Source organism: Zingiber officinale, chromosome 9A (genome assembly GCF_018446385.1).
Source record: "Zingiber officinale cultivar Zhangliang chromosome 9A, Zo_v1.1, whole genome shotgun sequence".
Classification (NCBI taxonomy): Eukaryota; Viridiplantae; Streptophyta; class Magnoliopsida; order Zingiberales; family Zingiberaceae; genus Zingiber; species Zingiber officinale.
This window is the reverse complement of record NC_056002.1, coordinates 100,678,431-100,694,200: the sequence shown is the minus strand read 5'-3', so window position 1 is coordinate 100,694,200 and position 15,770 is coordinate 100,678,431. Positions and strand designations below refer to the sequence as shown.

Here is a 15,770-nt window from a genome sequence, read left to right as displayed (position 1 = left end):
CGATCAGTGTGTTTTGGGTCAAAACTCACTGATGGACCTAGGTTAATTGGATTTATGCAAACTTCACATAACTACGACGGGTTGAGCGATGAGAAGGTATATATGGTATCAAACTAAAATTTTGATCAACGAAGAAAGTGGGTCTAATATGATCACATATCAGGCCTAACGTGATGATACCTACCATATCAACCTAACTTGCATGGGCAACGTCTAGTTGAAATCTAGCATCACATTGGAGTACCTTGCAAACCAACCAATTAAGTGATAAAGTACATCATATTGCAAGTGTTGTTCGATATTTATTCTCACACATCCAATGACACCATAAACATGATTTTTGTCATCACCCTTTGCTACAAAAGCGATTTTTTTTTAAACAATACTAACCTATTTTATAGTAGTAAATTTATACATACATCGGTAAATCTTTATCTGTTTTCTTCTACTAATTTCACTTTTGCTAGAAATTTGTCATTCAATGCCGAGGATGTTAATCGTTGTTGTCATTTGAACTCATTTAGTGCAATCCCGCCGATCATCACCAGGGCGTATGACAAGAGGAGGAGGTTCATGATCGCTTCGTGTTTATAAGGCCAAGAAGAGGAATAGAGCAAGAGACAAGGTGAGAACACGTGCATCTGAACCACAAATTCATTTACAATTAAAAAAATGATTTGAATGCTTGGAAAATGGTGAATGAGAAGCAACGATTGACAGGAGGGTTAAAAGGAAAATTATAATTTTTTAGATCCCGACTTATAATTTTACACGTACCCTTGTTTTATATGTATATATATAGACCACCGCAAGTATGCTCGCTAGATTGCGAAAACATGGACAGGGTGGGGGAGACTTCCGGGCAAAGGTCTGGCCAGGCGCCGGCGCCGGCAAAGTATAAGGGGGTGCGGCTGCGGAAGTGGGGCAAGTGGGTGGCGGAGGTGCGGTACCCCAAAAGCCGGAAGCGCCTTTGGCTGGGGTCGTTCCCGTCGCCGGTGATGGCCGCCAGGGCCTACGACGCCGCCATGCTCTGCCTCCGCGGCCGCGCGGAGCAGCACTACTTCAACTTCCCGGACCAGCTGCCGGACATAGCGGCGCCCGAGGGGATGAGCCAGCCCGAGATAAAGGAAAAGGCAGTGAGGTACGCGCGAGAATGGGGGAGGTTATCGCAGGCGCCTGCGCCTGAGAGGGGCGGCGGCGGCGGCGGCGAGGAGGCTGCGAAGAAGGACGGAGGCGGAGAGGGCAACTCAGGGATTCATGAGGTGTTGCCGCCGGATTTTATCTACGGCGATCCATTGGCATTGTACGACGCCCACTGGAGCGTAGCCGAACAGGATTACTGGAGAGACGACGGCGGCGATAACGATGGAGATATTTTGGATTCGATCCCACTGTGGAACTTTGACTGACAAATCCCGCGTATGTTTTCAAAGTTTTAAAATTATTTTTTAAAAAAAAGTAAAATGAAATGAAAAATATCGATATTTTACACCAAATTTTATAAAAAAATAAATAATTATTTGCCCATATTTTTCGAGGAGGGATCCTCTCCGTAATTTACAGATCAAAGGATGATTTCTATTTTTAGATCCTTGATTTGGATGGACCCATTTATATTTATAAGTGGGGACTATCCAAATAAAAATCTTCATGTAATGGACCATCCCTTGATCCGTAAATTACGGATCAAGGATCCGATTGATATTTTTAGTTGTTTTTTTTTTCAGAATGAAACAATAATTGGTTAATCACGCTATGTATACATATGTCATGGGAAAATATATATCTTTGCGATTCATTTATTACGGTTACTGAAAAAAAATAATATTGTCTTTTTTATGTTTGTCTTCCTATTTGATAATGTGATAATATAAATAAATTGAAATATGAATCACGTGTTATTGGATAGTCCGGAATTTTAGAGATTTGTTTAAAAAATAACCTGAAATATTGTCTTTTTATGTTTGTTTTCCTATTTGACAAATGAAATATTGTCATTTGGATGGGTTGCATGGTTGCATACGATCCGTACATCTCACCATGAAAAGAAAAGAAGAGAAAATAAATAAATAAATAAATAAATAAATATGAATGAGAGATAATAATAATAATAAAATTTTAAAAAAGAAAAAAAAATTACAGTACGAGAATGCGTGATCCTCGTGCGGGGCCGTTGGCCGTTGCCGCAGGAGGTCCTCGATTACGGCTGCATGCTGTCGTGCGAGGTCATCGCGTAGGGCCTTGCCATCGAGGCGTCCTTACGCGTTGGGTCGGCGGCAGCAAGGCGCCTCGGGTTCAAGGCCGCCGCCCACGGTCAAGAAGCAACCTCACAAACGACGACGACGACGACGTCGTACGGCACTCCGGCCGTAGCTGCGCGAGGCGAGCTCGTGGTGGTTACGAGATGTACTGCAAGCTCTTTGGCATGGAGAAAAATCTTTTTTATACAAATAAATAGGGGAAAGTTTTTCCACTGTGATAAATCTTTTTTTAGTATTTTCATCTTTGTCCTTTCAAATAAACAGCGTAAATCTAATGCGGGGACATCCAGCATCTATCAGATTTTCGACAGCCATCCTATTGCGATCTGTTCTCTTAATTGCGACAACGACTCGACCATGGCGTCTGGTGTTCATGTCTGCATATTAATTGTTTAAGTAATAATGTATTTGATACCTAATCAGTGTTTTTGGAAGTCTAAATCAAATTACATGCTTTGAAGATTAAATTAAATTGTATTGTTGAAACTCAAAATTAAATTGATTTGGTTTTCATCAAGTCAAGTTGGATTGAATTATCTAATGCCTAATTTAGTTAGCATAATGAATTAAATTATCAAGTACATGTATTTAATATAATAATGCATTTAATGTAGGAAGAACCAAATTATTTATGGACTTCCTTTGTCATGGCTATATAAGCCAAATTGTATCATGAAAAATATACAGAGAAAAAAAAAGGTTACATTTCTTTCTTAGATATATTTCTCCTCTAAATTATTACACTCCTCTTCTATTCCCAACTATCTTATCTGTTCTCCCATCAATTGGTATCAGAGCGAGTTGAAACTTAAGAAAAATGGCATCTAGAAATGTTGCTACTCTATTTCCACATGCTTTCAACGGAGAAGATTATGATTATTGGAGCAACAGATTTGAGGTTTGGTTGAAAGCATTCGACTTATGAAATATAGTCGATAAAGGGTTTATTGAGCCTGAAGATGAAGACACCTTGAGTGATGCTGAAAAGGAAGTTTTGGTGGATAATCGGAAGAAGGACACTCATGCTCTCAATTAGATCAATCTCGCAATAGACAAAGGGATGTATGAGAAAATCCGCAAAGCAACAACATCAAAACAAGCTTGGGAAATTCTACAAAAAGCTTATAAAGGTGATGAACAAGAAAAGAATATTCAACTTCAAATTTTGAGATCAGAATTTGAAAAATTAGAGATGAAAGACAATGATAGTGTTGCCGAGTATTTTACAAAAGTTGGGTCTATAGTGAATCAAATGACTTCGAATGGTGAAGTTTTGGATGATCTCAGAATTGTACAAAAGGTACTTCGTTCTCTTCCTGAAAAATATTTTAGTCTTGTTACTATTATTGAGCAGACAAGAGATTTGAAGAGCATGACTTTAGAGGATCTTCAAGGCATTCTGAAAGCCCACGAAGTGAAGATTAGTCTATTATTTCCTCAATCACAACAATCTGATTCAAGCTCTCGCGGAAGAGGAAGAAATATTCAACAATACCATCAAAATAATAGCAATGAAAACCAAAGTTTTAAATTTCAAAGAGGAAGAGGAGATGGCGGATAGGTCGAGGACGTGATTATATTGAATGTAGCTATTGTCAAAAACCAGGGCATAAAACTATAGATTGCTGGTACAAACAAACAGATGATAAGAAAAATGGTTACATCAAGTGTAGTCACTGCCACAAGCCTGGACATAAAGCTACAGATTGTTGGTTTAAGCAAGAAGATGACAAGAAAACTGAAAGTGGCCTTATTCATCAAAGTAAGAATGAAGAAACTTTGTTGCTTGCTTCTAATGACAACAAAGTTGATGAAATGTGGTACCTAGATAGTGGGGCTAGCAAACACATGATAGGTAACAAAAAATTATTTTCCAGTCTATCTAAAATTGTCCATGGTGAAGTGATGATTGGTGATGCTAGTACTCATAAAATTGAAGCAATTGGTGAGATTTGCTTTAAAACTAAGTTTAGAAATATTGAAAAAATATCTGAAGTTTATTTTGTTCGTGGTTTAAAAAGTAACTTGCTCAGTGCTGGTCATCTTATGAAGAAAGGATATGATTTGCATACGAGTTATAATACTTGCACTATATCAAAAGGCAATCAGGTTATTGCAAAGATTGGTGTGACCTCTAACAACTTATTTCCTCTCAAACTTGAAACTACAAATTTATCTTGTTTTGTTGCTATTGATAAAAAAGTTTCAAAGTTGTGGCATGATAGGTTTAGACACTTGAATTATGGAAGTTTAAAGTTGTTATCAACAAAAGAGATGGTTAAAGGGCAGCCAAAGATTGACCAAGTTGAAGAAGTTTGTGAAACATGACAACTTGGAAAGCAACACAGAGATCCATTCCCACAACAAGCAACTTGGAGAGCAAAAAGACCATTGGAGCTTGTTCATTCTGACCTTTATGGAAATATGCCAACAGAATCACTTGGTGGGAGTAAGTTCTTTATTACTTTCATTGATGACTTCACAAGGAAGGTATGGATTAAATTTCTCAAAGGAAAGTCAAAAGCATTTCAAGCTTTTAAAGATTTTAAAGTTGAAGTTGAGAATTATACTGGGCTTCATATCAAAACTTTAAGAACTGATTGTGGTGGCCAATACATTTCAAATAAGGCTGAGAAATATTTTAGAGAATATGGTATAAGACATGAGTTGACAACTCATTTTACACCACAACAAAATGGTCTAAGTGAAAGGAAAAATAGAACTATTGTTGAAAGTATGAGATGCATGCTCAAAAGAAAAAATTTACCAAATGGATTTTGGGCAGAAGTTGTTTCTTGTGCAGGTTATCTTATTAATCATTCTCCAACAAAAAGCTTAAAAGATTGTGATAAGTCTGATATTCCCAACACCACATGAGGCATGGTATGGAAGATAGTCTGATATTCGACATTTAAAGGTGTTTGGGAGCGTTGCTTATTCACTCATTCCACAAGCAAACACAAATAAGTTTGATGACAAATATGAAAAGTGCATCTTTATTTGATACAACGAAAGAAGCAAAGCCTACAAGCTGTTGGTCCCTTTGGAGGCCGACAAGAGGGGAGGGGTGAATTGCCTTACAAAATAAACACAACCCTTTCTCGGATTTTCAACTAAATAAAAGCACTTGTAATTAAAATAAAGAGACTAATAGAAAGAAAATAGACACAAGGAAGTTACTTGGTTTGCAATCAGGAGATTGCTAATCCAAGGAAAATATGGTGTACTATCTGATGTCTCCTTCGGGTGGATTAGCCTCTTACAGCGTTAACAACACAGATAGAAAAATAAAGCACAGAGAAATGGATTACAAGTGAATTGAATAAACTGTGCAGATCAGTGCTATATTTATAGCACTGTTCGAGGCGCCCTGGGGGGATAAAATTTTATCCCCAACGTACAGATCGCGGTTTGATCGCGATCTGGAAAATATCTAGGTCCGAGCGCCCGGAATGGTTCCGGTGCCCGAACCAGGAAAGTCAATAGGGTTGACTTTTTTCGGTTCGGGACCTTTGCTCCGGTTCAGCTCGTCTCAGTCCTGGTTTCTCGTTCCGGCTCCACTAGCTTAGGTGATCTCGACCATCCGGAATAGGGCTCACCCGAATCCAAGTTCCGACCTTCTCCTCGAGCAGCCTTCCTCCCCGGTTTCTCGTCCCTCGAATGTCGCGTATGTTATTCTCGTCCACCGGTGTACTCTTCCGCGGCCACCTCGTCCCTCGGACATACCGAGTCTGTCGGCTCTCTCTCGTGTCGTCCTTCTCGCTAACCGCATCTTTCACTCGACTTCCTGTGCTCCTAAACTCCTGCACAATTAGATACAAGGGTTAAAACAAGCAGGACCTAACTCAACTTGTTTGATCACATCAAAACACCTTGGGGTTCTAACAATCTCCTTATTTTTTATATGAGCAACCCAAGTTAAGGTAGGGTAAAACAAACATGAAGTAAAAACAATTAAGTTTGCAAATAAGTGCAAATATGATTTTTCGATGAAATTATACCTCCCCGTAAACTTAACATTCTTCTTCCCTTTTGATCACATAAAAATTGGGGTTCCTTAACAAGTCTAAGGTTAAAAATATTCTAAGTTAAAAGAAAATTTAATTTTCAAAGTTAAAAATAGATTGTTTGCAACGGAATAAGTAACTTTCAAAAAAAATTTCTAAGTTAAAAACATATTTTCAACCGAAGAAATTTTCATAAGTGTTGAAGCAAAAAAAAAATCTAAATAAAAAAAAATTCTGAGGCAAAATTTCTAAGGGAAAAACATTTTAATAGAAACTATTGAATTTTTAAAATGGAATTGTTAAGCATTTGGAAGAGTTTCTAAAAAATTTAAAAAAATGCCTTTAAATTAACAATAAAATTTGTTGTGCAACTTAAAAATATTTAATTTTTTTAAAATATTTTTTAAAATAAATTGCGTAACCCTTTAAAGCAAAATTAATTTAATGCTTTTTCAGTTAGTCAATTAAACTCTTATTTCGATACTTGGCTTTCAGGCAATGGCGAGGCACTAGGTCTTCTTGATTATTGGGGCAACAACCACTTTTTTAGAAAAACCCGCATAAAGAAATAAAATATTTAATTTTCTTGCTGAAAATGCTAAGTCTAATTTTAATTTTTTAAATTAAACAAGTTTTTGGAACCCAATAGAGGTTCCTTCCTACAGGGTGAATCAAGTATTTTCTAGGCACATAGGCTTTTGATATTTTTCTGATTTGATTTTGGTGAAACCTATAGTACCAGTTTAATCCTCTATAATTTTTAAAAGCAGAAATATTTGAATAGGTAGGCTTTTTCAAATTTTCTATTTCTTCTTTTAATTTATCTTTTTCAAATTTTATTTTATCAAAGTCTTCTATTAGATAAGACTTTGCTAAAATTCTTTTTATTTCTAAAATTTCATATTTTAATTTGGTATTTTTATTTTCTAATTTGTACATGGATTTTACCACAGCCTTAATACCAAAATAAAGCTGATCAGAAGGTAAGAGGCATACTTCACTTACCATATCAGACTTGAAGTCTGACTCTCCCCCTATTTCGCTGCATTCATCTGAAGTCGCTCCCCCTTCATTGAAGCTGGGTTCCGATGTACTTTGCCCTTCATAGCTCGCTATCAGTGCTAGTCCGACATATTCTTGTTCTTCGGATTCAGATGATGAAGTGTCGTCCCAAGTGGCTTTTAGAATCTTGTGCTTCTTCAGTATCATGACTTTGTCCTTCTTTAATTCTGGACAATCTTCTTTTAAGTGTCCTTCCTTTTGACACTGGTAGCAACACACCCTTCTTCTATTTCTTGGATTTTTCTTATTCTGCATTCCTTTAAATTTATTATATTGAAAGAATTTTTTAAAATTCCTTACCATATATGCTTCTTAGTCTTCTTCTGAGTCAGACTCGGGTTCATCCTTCTTGGTTGAGTTCAGTGCCATAATCTGGCTTGAGTCTTTTGTTGTCCCTACACATATGGTTTCATGTAATTCAAGAGTAGAAAATAATTCCTCTAAGGTACTTACCTCCAGATCCTTTGAAATATAGTAGGCGTCGATGAATGAGGTCCATTCTAGAGTTCTGGGAAACGCGTTGAGTGTGTAGCGTATGGTGTCCCAGTTGGTTACCGTTTCACCGAGGTTCTCGAGACCGGTAATTAATTCCTTTACCTTCACGTGTAGATCGGCTACCTTCTCACCTTTTTCCAGACGGATGTTTGTCAGTTTATTCCGAAGGATGTCTCTTCTGGCTAGCTTGGCTTCAAATGTGCCTTCATGGAGTTCTAGGAACTTCTCCCAGAGTTCTTTGGCTGACGAGTAGCTTCCGATGCGGTTGACTTCTTGAGACGGCAACACGCTCAGCAAGTGATACTCCGCTCGGTTGTTTGCTACGGAATCATTTTGCTCCTTTTTCGTCCAAAGATTTTATTCTTTTTCTTCTCTATTCTGATTCGTAGGAGCTACAAAACCGTATTTTATTATTAAACGAATTTTGAAATCAGTTTTCAGAAATACCTCCATACGACGCTTCCAGTGTGCGAAGTCCCCGTCAAATTTTAGTGGAACGATGCTTGGTCCGACCATCTCGTTGCTTTGATCAATGGTTAGTCCTCCTGAAGCGTCCTTGCTCTGATACCACTTGTTGGTCCCTTTGGAGGATGGCAAGAGGGGAGGAGTACTGAATTGACTTACAAAATAAAACAACCCTTTCTCGGATTTTCAACTAAATAAAAGCACTTGTAATTAAAATAAAGAGACTAATAGAAAGCAAACAAACACAAGGAAGTTACTTGGTTTGCAATCAGGAGATTGCTAATCCAAGAAAAATATGGTGCACTATCTGATGTCTCATTCGGGCGGAGTAGCCTCTTACAGCGTTAACAACACAGACAGAAAAGTAAAGCACAGAGAGAAAAGTAAACCACAGAGAAATGGATTACAAGTGAATTGAATAAACTGTGCAGATCAGTGCTATATTTATAGCACTGTTTGGGGTGCCCCGAAGGGTTTCGGGCATCCTGGGGGGATAAAATTTTATCCCCAATGTATATATCGTGGTTTGATCGCGATCTGGAAAATATCCAGGTCCAGGCGCTCGGAAGGGTTCCGAGCACCCCGGACTGGTCTGGGCGCCCGGAATGGTTCCGGGTGCCTGGACCAGGAAAGTCAATAGGGTTGACTTTTCTCAGTCTGGGACCTTTGCTCCGGTTCAGATCGTCTCGGTCCGGGTTTCTTGCTCCAGCTCCACTAGCTTTGGTGATCTCGACCATCCAGAATAGGGCTCACCCGAACCCAAGTTCCGGTCTTCTTCTCGAGCAGCCTTCCTCCCCAGTTTCTCGTCCCTCGAACGTCGCATGCGTTCTTCTCGTCCACCGGTGTACTCTTCCGTGGTCACCTTGTCCCTCGGACGCACTGAGCCAGTCGGCTCTCTCCCGTGTCGTTCTTCTCGCTAGCCGCGTCTTCCGCTCGACTTCCTATGCTCCTAAGCTCCTGCACACTTAGACACAAAGGTTAAAACAAACAGGACCTAACTCAACTTGTTTGATCACATTAAAACACCTTGGGGTTCCAACACAAGCTATATAATCCAAAGACCAAAAAGATTGTGATAAGTCGTGATGTTCTTTTTGATGAAGATGCAAGTTTTGATGATCCAAAAGGCAAAGCAAATGAGATCTACATTCCTTCATATAGTGAACAAGAATCAGAAGAAGACAATTCTTCTCATTCACCAAGTTCTTCAACAAGTCCTCCAAGGAAAATGCGAAGTGTGCAGGAACTCCTAGATTCAACTGAGCCTATTGAATATGATGATTCCGTACTCTTTGCTTTCTTTGCAGGAGAAGAATCAATTTCCTTTGATGATGCAAATAAGGAAGAAGTATGGAAAAAAGCCATGAAAGAGGAGATAACTGCCATTGAAAAAAATGAAACTTGGGAGCTTACTACTCTTCCTCGACATAAAAAATTCATTGGTGTTAAATGGGTATACAAGATAAAAATGAATGCAGATTGCTCCATTAACAAGCATAAAGCAAAACTTGTAGCAAAAGGATACAAGCAAAAAGAAGGAGAAGATTTTGCAGAGGTATTTGCTCCTGTGTTAAGACTTGATACTATTCGATTAATGATCTCACTTGCAGCTCAAAACAATTGGAAAATTTTTCAAATGGATGTCAAGTCGGCATTCCTAAATGGTGTTCTTCAAGAAGAAGTCTATCTTGAACAACCTTATGGTTTTATTAAAAAGGGAGAAGAAGGTAAAGTCTACAAGTTGAAAAAGGCTTTGTATGGGCTAAAGCAATCTCCAAGGGCTTGGTATAGTTGCATTAATTATTACTTTGAGAAGAATGGTTTTCTAAAATTCCCATTAGAGCATACTCTCTACACTAAATCCAATTCATCTGGAGGTTTTATATTTGTAAGTCTTTATGTTGATGATCTTATTTTTACTAGTAATGATTTGAAGATGCTAGATAATTTCAAACTCTCAATGAAGAATGAATTTGAGACGACTGATTTGGGAGAGTTACACCATTTTCTTGGAATTGAAGTTCTAAGATCCAAGCATGGAATTTTCATCACTTAAGAGAGTTATGCAAAAGAAATTTTGAAAAAAATTCAGAATGGAGAATGCAAATCCTATTTCAACTCCTTGTATTGTAGGATTAAAGTTGAGTAAGCATGGTGAAGGAAAATTGGTTACTCCAACTATGTTTCGAAGTTTGGTTGGAAACTTAATGTATTTGACTGCTACAAGGCCAGATATTACATATGCTGTAAGTTTGGTGAGTCGGTTTATGGAGAAACCATTCTCTAATCACGGGGAGATGGTAAAAAGAATCCTTAGATATGTGAAAGGAACTCTTGTGTATGACACTTCTATTAAGCAAGTGTATCAGTTAATCTTATTGGTTATACTGACAGTGACTTAGCAGGAAGTATTGATGATAGCAAAAGCATATCAGGTTATGTTTTTGATCCTGGAAGTGAAGCTATAGCATGGTGTTCAAAGAAACAATTTAATGTTGCACTATCTACTACAGAAGCAGAATACATTACTGCTTCTTTTGCAGGATGCCATTTACTTTGGTTGCATGGAATTTTGGAAAATCTCAAGCATGATAAAGAAGGTCCAACAACCTTGTTTTTTGATAACAGCTCAACAATTTCAATTTCAAAGGATCCAGTTCTTCATGGAAAAACAAAGCATATTCGAATTCGATATCATTTCTAAAGGGAGCTTGTGAATGAAAATATTGTTCATGTTGAATATTGCAGGACAATGAACAAAAAGATGATATCTTCACTAAACCACTCGGAGGACCTACTTTCACAAAAATTGTAGCAAGCTTAGGAATGAAGAGCAAGTTTGGTTTACGGGAGGCATTGTTGGAAGTCTAAACCAAATTGCATGCTTTGAAGACTAAACCAAATTGTATTATTGGAACTCAAAACCAAATTGATTTAGTCTTCATCAAGTCAAGTTGGATTGAATTATCTAGTGCCTAATTAAGTTAGCATAATGAGTTAAATTGTCAAGTACATGCATTTGATATAATAATGTATTTAATGTAGGAAGAACCAAATTGTTTATGGACTTCCTTTGTCATGACTATATAAGACAAATTATATCATGAAAAATATACAAAGAAAAAAAGGTTACATTTCTTTCTTAGCTATATTTCTCCTCTAAATTGTTACACTCCTCTTCTATTCCTAACTATCTTATTTTCTCCCCCATCAAAGGCGTAGCTAAATTCAAAAATACTATTATGATATTATGATTGATATAATTAATTAATTAATTTTAAAATATAAATTAAATAAAAAATTATAAATATTAATTTTTCTAAAATATAGAATAAAAGTATTTAATATTTAATATATTTAAAAACATGAAACAAAAGTACTATTTAAATTAGGTTTTCCGATTCTTAGAATCAAACTTATTAATTATTATATTCTTATCAAGTTTTTTCAACGAACTCTAATTCAATATAGATGACCATAAAATCTACTAAAAACTCTTCTTTCATCTTATTACAAAGAGTTATTTAATAAATTTCACAGCTAAAAACACTCTTTTCACCGTCAAAACACTCTTTTCATTGTCAAAACAGGAAAAGTTAAAATAAGACACATCAATCTATTAATTAAATAAATATATAAGATTCATTTTAGATTCATCTTAATTTTACTCGATTACCTTATGACTCGTTTACTGTTATACTCATTGTTAAATCAAATAACAACATCAATGTTGAATTGCTCTTTGTTATAAATAAATTTAAAGAGCACAAAGTAGAGAATATCCTAAAAGACTGTGCAAGACTATTATGTTTCTCTTCATGTTTAATGGTAAATCTAGTAGTTATGGAGGTTTTGTGGAATAGACAGCAACAGCTAAGTGAGAAGACGATTTTATTTAAGCGGTTTCATTAAAGCTATTCCTTATTTATCAACGCACATGATAAATGTCTGTGTCTATATAGGCACCTTATGATGTGACCAAGAGACAATTAGGATTCAAATTCACTTCTTTAATAGGTGGGGCTGGAGTCCACACTAGCCTAAGGATTGCTCCGCCCCTGGAGCTAGTGGTTCATGGTGCAAAAGTTTGCTAATGCGGTAGATACTGAGATAGAGACATAGATCCAGATCAGTTGATGATCCATGCTCGGATTCACTTTCTCTCATATTTTTCCTTTTTCTCGCAGCAAATATTCCGAGCTGTAGCTTCTTCTCAATGTTGTTAGCCCCCGGACTAAAGCCCGGATAATCTAAGATATGGCTCTGCCCTTACATAGACCAACTTACATAGTCTGATTCAACTCGGACCATGGTTCGTCAGAACAAGAACAGGCATTTCGGCACAGGAATGACATAAGCCGTGCCAAATTTTGGGTAGATAACGTTCCAAACTTTGGATTTTTTTTACCAGGTTTGTCACACGACAGCTCACAGCAACTAGCATCTTCTCCGACGATAGTTCACGGCGGCAGTTGCGTCTTCTTCGACGACAGCTCACGGCGACAGCGACGTCTTTTCCGAAGCATCACAGCTGACGGCAGCGGCGGTGGCATCATGTGCGAGAGAGGTGAAAAGCAGTTGCGAAGGAAATGATTTGACGGTGATGACAACGACATCGCTAGTGCAAAGAGAGGAAGGTGGAACTCAGGGAATTAATTGAAAACCCAGGTTAATTAGCCAATACATTTTTAATTTAAATATGGCTTAATTAAATTTTAACAGAATTATTTTCTAAAAATATTATATAAAATCTATTTTAAATTCTAAAAATTCCTATAAATTTTATATATTTAAATTTATTTATTTTACTTATCATTAACTAATCATTATTTTTAATCAAATTTTAATGAAATTATTAATAATATTATTATTAATTTAATTTCTAAATTCTTTCTTAAAAAAATAAATGATTAATTCTATAATTTTTTTATAAATCTGCGTAAAAAAAGCACTAATTTAGCAATGAATTTTAGTGACGAACTAAATTCATCACAAATTAGCAATGATAGTTGTGACAAAAAAATTAATCGTCAATAATTAACTAAAAAATTTACGACAAAAATATATTTGTGTCTAAATTTTGAACAAAATGTTTCGTCACAAAATTCATCGTTAACATTATATTTATCACAAAAATTGTTGTGAATTGGCGAGAAATTAAGAATTCGTCGCCAAATTTAAAGATCTTTGCTAAACCAGGGTCTCAAATTCAGCAACAAATCCAGAATTGATCGCAAAATTAGCAACAAATTCAAAATTCGTTGACAACTTGGCAGCACATTCGGATTCGTCGCCAAATTTAAAAATCTTCGCCAAGCTGGGATTTTTAATTTGGCAATGAATCCCGAATTCGTTGTACAATGAATCTAGAATTTACTACAAAATTTAAATATCTATTCCCAGCCAAAATCTCAAATTTGGTGATGAATCCAGAATTCATCGCCAAATTGCCAACAAATCCTGGATTCATTGCCAAATTGACAACGAATCATGGATTCATTGCCAAATTGAAAGATCTTCGCCAAGTCAGGCGCTTAAATTTTGCTACAAATCCAGAATTCATCGCTAAATTGGCAATGAATCCTAGCTTGCCAAATATCTTTCAATTTGATGATCTTCGGCGACGAATATTATTTCGTTACCAAAATACCTTAGGGGTGAGTATTGAGTTAAAATCAAACTGAACCAAACCGAACCAATTTTTTTCGAACAAATTGAACCGAATCGATTTTCGATAAAAAAATCAAATAGATCGAACCAAATTTTCAATAAAACCAAATAAACTTAACCGAACAAACCAAATTTTTCTAAAAATTCAGTTTGGCTTAATAAAAATTTGGTTAGTCTAAAATTTAGGGTTTAAAAATTCGATTCGGTTTAAAAATTCGATTCGGTTTAAAAATTCGGTCTAATCGGTTTAACCAAATAAAAAATTTTAAAACCAAATCCGAATCGAATTAACCGTTTTTTTTGGGAAAAAAACTTAATTTTTCAAACAAACCAAACCAAATTTTTAAATTCGGTCAGTTTGATCGGTTTAATAGAACTTTTGCTTACTCCTAAAATACCCTAAATTAACCCTTCGAGCCCGATCCCCCTTGCTTTTTCTCCCTAATTCCCCAATCCCTCGAAACTCCAAATCCTTCCATCCCCATAACTGGTCAACGACGACGGTGAGGGCGACCACGACGAGGCTAACGATGACAAAAACCAGCTTGGAAAGGTGTGGCGGTAAGCTTCCTCCTCTCTCCTTTCCTCTCTCATTTCTCCATTCCTCGCTGGTCGGATCTGACCGTGCCAAGTTTCAACGATCACTAGTCATGGCTGAAGGATTGAAAGAAGAGTGCTAGAGGGAGGGAGGGCGCGCAAGGATGGGGCGGGCGGGGGGGGGGGGGGGGTAATAGTGCGCATCCCTTTTTTACTTTTTTCATAAAACACAAAAGATAAGAAAAGAAAATAAACAAAAACAAATCTAACACTATTTCTTTTTACTTGATTCATAGTCTGACGACTGTTAGTCCAAGACCTACACTTGCTGAGTGCTTTTATTAGACAATTCACTAATAGCACGAAGATTACAAAGAGAAATAAAATTCAAAGTACAATTAAATGAAACAAGTATATCGACGACTTAAAGTAGAAGCTTAAGCGTAGTCGTCGGAGTTGCATTTTAGCATTGTAACAATGTTTCGGAGCATCTTAGAAGTCGTTTGATTGTAGAAGAATGGTTATCGAAGGCTGCTAGTCGAGGTTGCTTTTATAGGATATTTTAGGTGCTTGGATCTTTTTCAGGCACCTCCACTGAGGCCTATCCGATCCATCTTCACTGCCAACTTATCCACTTCCAGACACCTAGACAACTCCTGGGCGTCTGGACCACTGATGTGGTGACACCTTGTCGAAGATTTATCCTGATTGAGTCTATTTAGTCCTAGGTGCCTAGATGCTGATGTGCACCGGCCAGTTAGAGGATGACATCTCATCTTGCCACGAGTCGAGGTGATCATAGCGCCTGCATCTCTTCCAAGAATCTGAATCAGCTTAGGGCACCTGGATCCATTCCAAGCGCTTGGATCCGCATTTCTAAGATTTTCGATTTCTACATCACGAAGTTAGCATATACAATACAGTAATACTATGAAATAAAATAGTTTGACAGTCTTTGGACTATCCAGTCCTGACTTTCAAATTTTGTTAAAATCATAGGTCGGATCGACACCTACTGTTCCCTTTGTTGGAGACAATCAATCTGTAGCCGGAGATTTTACGGGGTATTAGCTGAATTTAAATATACTGAATTTAAATTCACTTATCTGTTAAAATGACCTGAGCTGATAATCTCAGGCTGCCAGCAGGGGCTGGTTTTCTGACCACGGAGTGGTTAAGTGAGCAGAGTGTCAAAGCAGCAAAGTCCGCGCGGACTGAAGGTAGACCGGGCCGAGCAGGTGGTCGACCGGGTGAGCAACAAAACAGGCTGATC

At 37.1% G+C, this 15,770-nt stretch overlaps 1 protein-coding gene across 1 annotated transcript; it reads left to right on the top strand.

Moving 5' to 3' along the window:
* Positions 1 to 836: 836 nt before the first annotated feature.
* On the top strand, positions 837 to 1,409 carry LOC122019387 (ethylene-responsive transcription factor ERF017-like). Its single transcript, XM_042576859.1, has one exon. The coding sequence runs from the start codon at positions 837 to 839 to the stop codon at positions 1,407 to 1,409; it is 573 nt and encodes a 190-aa protein (XP_042432793.1).
* Positions 1,410 to 15,770: the final 14,361 nt, after the last annotated feature.

Coding starts and splice junctions, on each gene's coding strand:
- LOC122019387 (XM_042576859.1), top strand. CDS start 837: ATGGACAGGGTGGGGGAGACTTCCGGGCAAAGGTCTGGCCAGGCGCCG.